General features: G+C 40.0%; 1 protein-coding gene across 1 annotated transcript; it reads right to left on the bottom strand.

Moving 5' to 3' along the window:
- Positions 1 to 5,476: 5,476 nt before the first annotated feature.
- Positions 5,477 to 6,421, bottom strand: LOC139707419 (olfactory receptor 10C1-like). Its single transcript, XM_071618650.1, has one exon. It carries the CDS (start codon positions 6,419 to 6,421, stop codon positions 5,477 to 5,479), a length of 945 nt encoding a protein of 314 aa, XP_071474751.1.
- Between the last annotated feature and the right edge of the window lie 1,410 nt (positions 6,422 to 7,831).

Genomic DNA, 7,831 nt, shown 5'->3' with positions numbered 1-7,831 from the left:
CTATGATCTTCTGCTGAAATATTCAAATTCTGAATACTTTTAAGCTTCTTGTATAGAATTCTAATTTATTCGTGATTATGTATGTTTCAATAAAAATAAGAACAACATCCATAATTAATTTTTTTCTTTCTTTTTCTTTTTTATTTGCTACACTAGTTAGTATATCCTGCACAATATTAAATAGAAATTATATTAGCCGTTAATCTTGTTCTGTTTTTGATCTTCAAGGAAAATTTTTTCACACTTTTCTCTTAGGTCTGTTACATGATTTAAAAGACGCTCTTTATCAGAATAAAGAAGTTTCTATTTGTAGTTTTATGGGAAGCTATCAGTGAAATGCGTGAGGACCTTTTTCAGCATCATAGCCAGTGAGAGGGTAGATCTGGCACTAGGAACTTCTCATGTCACTCCCACTGAGATAGATGGCCCAGTGCAAGTGGACTGCCCCTCCACTCTGCCAGAACTGGAGATGGGCGTAACTGAGCAGCCTACCTGCCCCCATCTCTATCCTGATTTGGTGAAGAACTTTCGATCAAAAGCCTTTGATATTTTCCGATATTTAAAAAAAGCCATTGGGCTCCTTTCCTTGTTAGAAGCTGGACCTGTTGGTCAGCTTTGCTGATCTCTGCCCCCTCTTTGAAACTACCTCTCTGTGTTCTGTGATCATTTCAATTCTACTTTTCTTAGTTTTAATTTCTTAGCCAGCCCCTCCTGCTGAAGGAAACCCATTCCCTTGCCCACACTGGACATGGACGATAAGTTTTGTTGTGGTTTCTTATGTTTCAATTATGAATGAATATTGAATGTTTTCTTGTTCCTGCATCAAATGAGATAACTTTTTCCCTATTGTTAGTGTGATAAATTATTGACTTTTATATTGAGTCAACCTTATATTCCTGAGATAAATCAAACTCAATCATAATCATTTAATTCAAATTATTTTAATTGATTAGGAGTATAATATTTGCAGCAAGAATTTTTTGTATTTGTTAGTGAATTAATTCTTTTTTGATATTAGTGGTTTTGTTCACTTTGAAATTAGTGGTAGGCAAGATTTCTAAAAAACACATATTGAGTTGTGTTTCTGCTCCCTGAAGAATTTGTGTAAAACTACAGATTGTCTTTCTTTAATATTTGTAGAACTCATTTGTTACATGATCTGGATTTGATTCTTTCTAGTTATATTTTTAACTTCCAATTCAGTATTATAAGATTTTTGTATTTCTCCTGAAGTTATATCGCTAGTGTTCAATTTTTCTTGAAGTTAATTTAGCCAATTAAAATATTTAATTAATTTGCATACATTGTTAATAATTTCAAATTTTGCTGCAGCTTTAACTAACCAATTTTTCATTCTTAATCTGTTTAATTTTTTTTTACTCATCTCTCCCTTTTATTTTTATTAGTATTGTCAGGACTTTCTTATTTTCAGGAACGGAGAAGATTTTTTTTTTTTTTAAATATCAAGAGAATAGACATGTTAAGTTTATTATTTAGTTTTTAGTCTCAATTTAATTATGTCATTATTTGAAGCAAGGATCTACATAAAATTAATATTATTAATTCGCTTGACTGGGTTGAGACTCGTTTTATGGCCTACCATTTAATTTCACTTGTGCTTGATGTAGATCTGTATTCTGTATACTTCTGTTAGGTGGGTCTGGTTAATTATTGCCCTCAAATATTTTATCTTTTTACTTATGATTTATCTGCCTGATATTTTAACTACTCAGTGGGGGTATTTCAAACATTACTATGAGAATAGGCATATTATTTTTCCTTTTGTTTCTTCCACCCAATTACTATGCAGTACTGAAAACCAAAGACGTTCTGTTCTTGCTGTGGCAAGATGGAGTAATGCATGCGGCCAGGGTTGGATGGCTCCTAGGCAGAGCAGAACCAATAACTGGGCTTTGCATGTGCAATTTCTTCTTCCAGTCTCACCAATCTGATTAGGTACATCCCCAGCCGGTTCATGACTACATCTAAATCGTCTCGGAGCATATCAAAGCACAGATTGCTAGCTGAGCTTGGTGGCACACACCTGTAATCCCAGTTACTTGGAAGGTTGAGGAAGAAGGATCACAAGATTGAAGCCAGACTCAACAATTTAGTGAGACCCTGTCACAAAATAAAAAATAAAATGGACTGGAGATGTAACTCAGTGGTAAAGCACTCCTCCGTTCATCTCCCTAATAATAATAATAATAATAAATATATCACCCACTTGAAAGTTTCTAATTTAGCAAATCTGAATTGCACAGTCTCCTTAAAATAAAAATTTTTGTTCATGTTTAAGTTGTACCTGAGAAGATTTCGGGTGATTTGTTGGGCCTTATTTATTCCACAACTAATCAATGTCCTCGTATTTGAAGAAAGTTTAAGAAGGTTTTGCAACTTGTTTAATAAGTGAGTTAAAGAACTAAATCAGTGATCTATAAAACATTGGCATTAATTTTAGACTTTCATGGCTGTAGACAGCAAAATACCTTTTCAATAATTATTCCACAGGCTCAAACAAATTATGTTCAAAAGAAATTTTCTTTAATAGCCTACATTTAAGTAAAAGATTAAGTGAAAGATAGATGTATTCTGATTCTGGATTCATATAGGTTCTGTAAAACCCACATTAACAAAACAATTGTCGGGGGGTGGTAGGGAGAGTCAAGACTCAGTCAGCATGGTTCAATCCTCTGGTTTTAAAAAATGTTCTCCTTCTTTCCTCTTTCTCAGTAGACGGAAATGTTTTGGATTAGTTCAGTATTTACCTACTAACTGATTTTGCAAAGGCATTTGTCCATTTTCCTGCTGTGGGAGATTTAATGAGACACTGAACGTGTAATCTTCAATTATAAGTGTATGCCTGTGTAGTCAGGGATCCCCATGTCAGCAGGCATCATGAAATCAGGCAAAAGCAGGGGATGATTCTGTGAAGTATGGAGGTGAGTCCTACTTCCAGAAAGCAAATGGAGAGGCTGGGGGCTGTCAGCAGAAAGGCGACAGGCAAGCCTTGGAAAATCCCATGGCAGGCCACGTTCGCCACAGGGATGAGGGTTACTCTATGCAGGGTGCTCTATAGACCCCCCAGGGAAGTCTCTGACTCCTGGAATTCACTCCTCCCACTGCTGCTCTGTGGTGCTCAGTGTCACAAGCTTGCTGCCTCTGGAGGAAGAAAGAAGAAAACACAATTGAGACCACATATTATAATGATATGTGTGTGTTTCTTTGTTTTGTCTTGTTAATGTGACTAGAAGAACAACTTAGAGGAGGAACCGCTTCTTTGGGGCTCACCATTTCAGAGCTTTGGTTCACGGCCCTCTGGTTCCATTGCTCTGGGCCTGAGGAGAAGCAGCCCATCATGGTGGAGGAGTCTAGTAAAAAAAAAACTGCTCACCTCTGGGCAGTCAAGAAGCGGAGAAAGGGGTGGGGTTGTGGCTCAGTGGTGAAGTGCTTGCCTAGCATGTGTAAGGCACTGGTTCAATTCTCAGTACTACATATAAATAAATAAAGGAAAGGTCCATTAACAACTCAAAGATATAATCTCCCTCCTCCCCCCCAAAAAAGAAAAAATACAAAATAAAATCCCCTAGGGCTTGCCCCCGTGGCCTACTTCCTCCAGCTGGGCCTGACCTGCCTACAGTTACCACCCAGTAATCTGTTCGCATCATTAGTCCATCAAGTGGGATGGGATTGCAGCTCTCATAACCTAACCCTTTTGCCTCTGAACACTGCCACATTGCCTAACGTGAACTTTTTGAGGCTCACGTGATATCCAAACCATAACAAAAGAAAGCGGGTAGAAAACCTGGTTGCTACTCCATTCCCAGTCTGTTTTGAAATTGCTGAGGAACTGTTGTTACTTCCTACCTCTTACCTTAGTTTTCTATTATGCAGTTATGGAGCTGTTTGAGTCAGATGGTTAAATGAGTCAACATCTTAAATGCTGTCCAAATAAAAAATTCAATGATTCAGTGACTTCCTGGTGGCATTCAGTAACTATGGAGTTTGCTCAAAGGGAAACTTCAAAAGTAATGTGTTGGTTTAACCTGAGACTTGGAGCCTCTTCTCACCACAAAAGAAAAAACTGCTTTCATGTGGGAAAGGAAAGAATCCCAGTTTTCCCATCTACTATTACTGTTTATCTCTCCACAAGATTGCTTTTTATTATTTTATAATATTGAAATTTGTTTCACATTATATAGGACCCACATAGTCCATAGTTGGGCTAGATGACAGAAAAAAACTCAAATTGAGAACTTATTCAAAAATAGGAAACACAAACCTACTCACCATCACTAAAAAAGGTGGCAAAGAAGAAAAAGTACTGTATAGTTTTTACCTGAAATGAGGGTTTTATTTGTTTGTTTGGTTTTTTTGGTGTTGTATTTTCAGTAGGGTTATAGTCACGTTATCCAGGGACAATCTTAGGAAGATCTTTCAAAGCTACCTCTGGTCTGAAGAGACCCTTCAGACAAGTATCACCTGGATGCTCAGGGTTTGAGGATTCCCAAAGTTTGGGGAAAATGTCTGAGTAAAACTGTGAGACTCACTTTTCTCCCCCTCATTCCCTTCCTGCCAATACCTGTTATTGCAGATAAGCATAGAGTAAAATTTAAGTTTATTTCCTGGTGTTAGGCAACGTGTTGCAACTGTTGCTTACTGGGATGTGTGTGTGTCTGTGTGTGTGTGTGTAGGGAAGAAAGTGGGAGATTGGAGAGAGAAAGAGTGAGACAGTTGCTTCCTTAAAACACAGTGATGATCAGCTCCTTGAAAACAGAAAGTGTTCCTGTTTTTTTTTTTTTTTTTTTTTTTTTACATATTCTCTTGGTTCCTCGAGCAATTTTTGCACACAGGGGACTCCATTGATGATATTTCCTGGTTGACTTACTTATTTCAAATTCAAAGTACAAGATGGATATCTATAGCTCAGTTCAGACCACCAATATACTGAGCATCTTTGTCTTCAGTGTCCTGTTAGACAAATTCTCTTCTCCACCTTAAAACGTCTTTTCCTATGAGATCACCCGAGAACACTCGACTTCATATTCTTGTGGGCACTCTTTTCATGTTCAGTCCATTTCTGAACATTTATCCCAGGTGTCCGTATATTTTTCTTTTAGTTAATCTCACTTACAACCTTCTTGATCCTAAGTATCCAGTCTTGATTACAACCACAGAGTCAATGTCGGTTCTTCAAATTTTCTCAGCACAAACCCAAACTCTGTCTACCTAGAAATTTGTGTTTCTTTCTAATTATGGGTTTTGCTATTTCTTCACTTATGTGGTCTTTCTCCCCTATTAGTAGATCCAGGGACTATGTTTCTCCTCCCTCTATATTTCTCAATTTGCCCTAATCCAAGAATCAGTCCATTTTAATTGTACATTTCACAGAGTATTTGAATAATAAATTGGTTTCCTTGGCTAATCAATTAAATCCTACAATTACCAAATGGATGAACCATAACCTTAAAGGACCTCAGGGTGTCTTCAATACAGTCCTCATCCTCTGGATGACCCTCCTAACAGCCTCTTTCACCTCCTGGTTACGAAGAGTATAAATGATAGGGTTAAAAAAAGGGGTAAGAAAAGTGTACACCAAGGCGATGAGTTTATCTCTGCCCTCAGCTCGGATCTCAGGTGGCCCAACATACACAATGAAGGCAGATCCAAAGAAGAGCGTTACCACAATAATATGGGAGGAGCAGGTGGAGAAGGCCTTGGCACGACTGGCAGCGGAGGGCAGCTTCAGCACAGCCCTCAGGATGCCCCCATAGAGTCCTAAAATGATAACGAGATCGAATGTGTTGATCATGCCAATCACTGTAATATAGACCCGAGTGTGCCACCTGGTGTCCACACCCGCCAACCGCATTAGTGGAGCCAGGTCACAAAAGTAATGGGCTACCTCCTTCAGGCAGTAGGGCAGAGTGGCAGTGAGGCTGGCTGGCACAAGCGCTGCTGAGAAGCCAGCCACCCAGGTGGCCCCTGCTAGCCACAGCTGTACCTGTCTGCTCATGAGTGCGTGGTAGTGCAGTGGGCGGCAGATGGCTAGGTAGCGGTCGAGCGCCATGACTCCCAACAGGTAACACTCAGTCATGCCCAAGGAATGGAAGACATACAGCTGGAGGAAGCAGGCGACCGACGGGATGGGTGAGCGCCCGTGGAGCCAGGTGTGCAGCAGTGTGGGCACCGTGGTGCTGACATACCAGAGTTCCAGGAAAGAGAGGACACTGATGAAGAAGTACATGGGTGTGGACAGTCCAGAATCTGCGTGAACCAGGACAATGATGAACAAGTTCCCTGCAAGGGTGAGGAGATAAATGCATAGGGTCCCCAAGAAAGCAAGAGGTCGTAGTGTCGCAGTGGTAGTAAAACCGGCAAGGATGAAATTCTGGGTCCAAGTCAGGTTGAGATGATCCATGATTCTCGGAATGAGGGGTAAAGGGTAGAAGATGTAGGACTTTAGGATTCCTCCTTTTGAGAAATTTCTTCAGAACCTCAAAAATAGAATATATGTACAGAAAAATATTTTACATATTATCAAAACAATTTCCAACTTTGTAAAAGAGAAACTGAATGTTAGAAATAGAAAAAACTTATTCAATATCCCTTGCTCTCAGTATGAAGGGAGTTCGGATCCCTTGATGCACAATTCAGCACTTGTCCTGTTGAAGAGCTAAGGCACCAGAGTCTCTGCCCCAGGATTTTCTTCCACATTCTATACCAAGAAAGGAGAGAGAGAGAGAGAGAGAGAGAGAGAGAGAGAGAGAGAGGAAAATTCTCTTGCTTATCATCCTATAGTCCTTAATGAAAATTACCAAGATTCTTTAAGATATCCACCCATTCTATATGCTATAGCCAACAACTGGCCACACTGAACTGGGGGAAGGAGACAAGATGTCATTGCTAAGGCTTTTTGGTGGGGAGTCTCTCTAGAACTCAACTATGTTCTCATTAAGGCTGAAGGAAGCTGGGTGTGATGGTGCACGCCTGTAATCCCAGCAGCTCAAGAGGCTGAGGCAGGAGGATCACAAGTTCAAAGCAAAAGCACAACGCTAAGCAATTCAGTGAGACCCTGTGCCTAAATGAAATGCAAAATAGGGCTGGGGATGTGGCTCAGTGGTCAAGTGCCCCTGAGTTCAATCCCCGGTACCCACCCACCCCCACCAAATAAGAAAAGGCTGAAGGAGGAGGAGATGGGAAAGAAAGACATAGGAGTCTGTGGGATCATTTCAAGTTCAGAACTGCAGAACAGGATGAAGAATCAATGGGCAGACAGGCTATATTTTAAGGAAGGATCTCAAAGGACACATGCATCGGGAATTCTAAAGGGGATAGGAAGAGCAGAGAATTGATGAGGTAAGACCCATATGATGTAGGCCAAGAAGGGCTGAAACAAAGCAAGCATTCTTTTGGGAATTGTTTTTCCAAACTTGTTCTGCCACTGACTCAGAATGAATATTGGGCCTGACCATTTCTCCCCTCTTTATTCAACTTCCTTTAAAATGAAGAAGTTTAAATAGGTATTTTATAAAGCCCTTTATAACCCGTTAGGTCTGTGATTCTCTGAAGTCATTGAAAAATGCTTATCAGGTTAGCATGGAGATGTGTGGTCTGCGTCAATATCCCTGGAGTTTTACTCCCACACTTTAACAGACCATATGTGGAAAAGGTTAAAACCACCCCCTGGTTCTCTTCTTCAGATATGCTCGTATCATCTGCACCTCCATTGCCCATTACCTGACTGTTTTAATGACAATATAACTTGTTGCACGCTCCTTAGCATCCTCTCTGCCCCAATGCTTCCCTCATTATATTTCATGTTCCTGGA

This window comes from Marmota flaviventris, chromosome 10, assembly GCF_047511675.1.
Source record: "Marmota flaviventris isolate mMarFla1 chromosome 10, mMarFla1.hap1, whole genome shotgun sequence".
NCBI lineage: Eukaryota > Metazoa > Chordata > Mammalia > Rodentia > Sciuridae > Marmota > Marmota flaviventris.
Note: the sequence above shows the minus strand (reverse complement) of the source record. Positions and strands in the feature narration are given on the sequence as shown.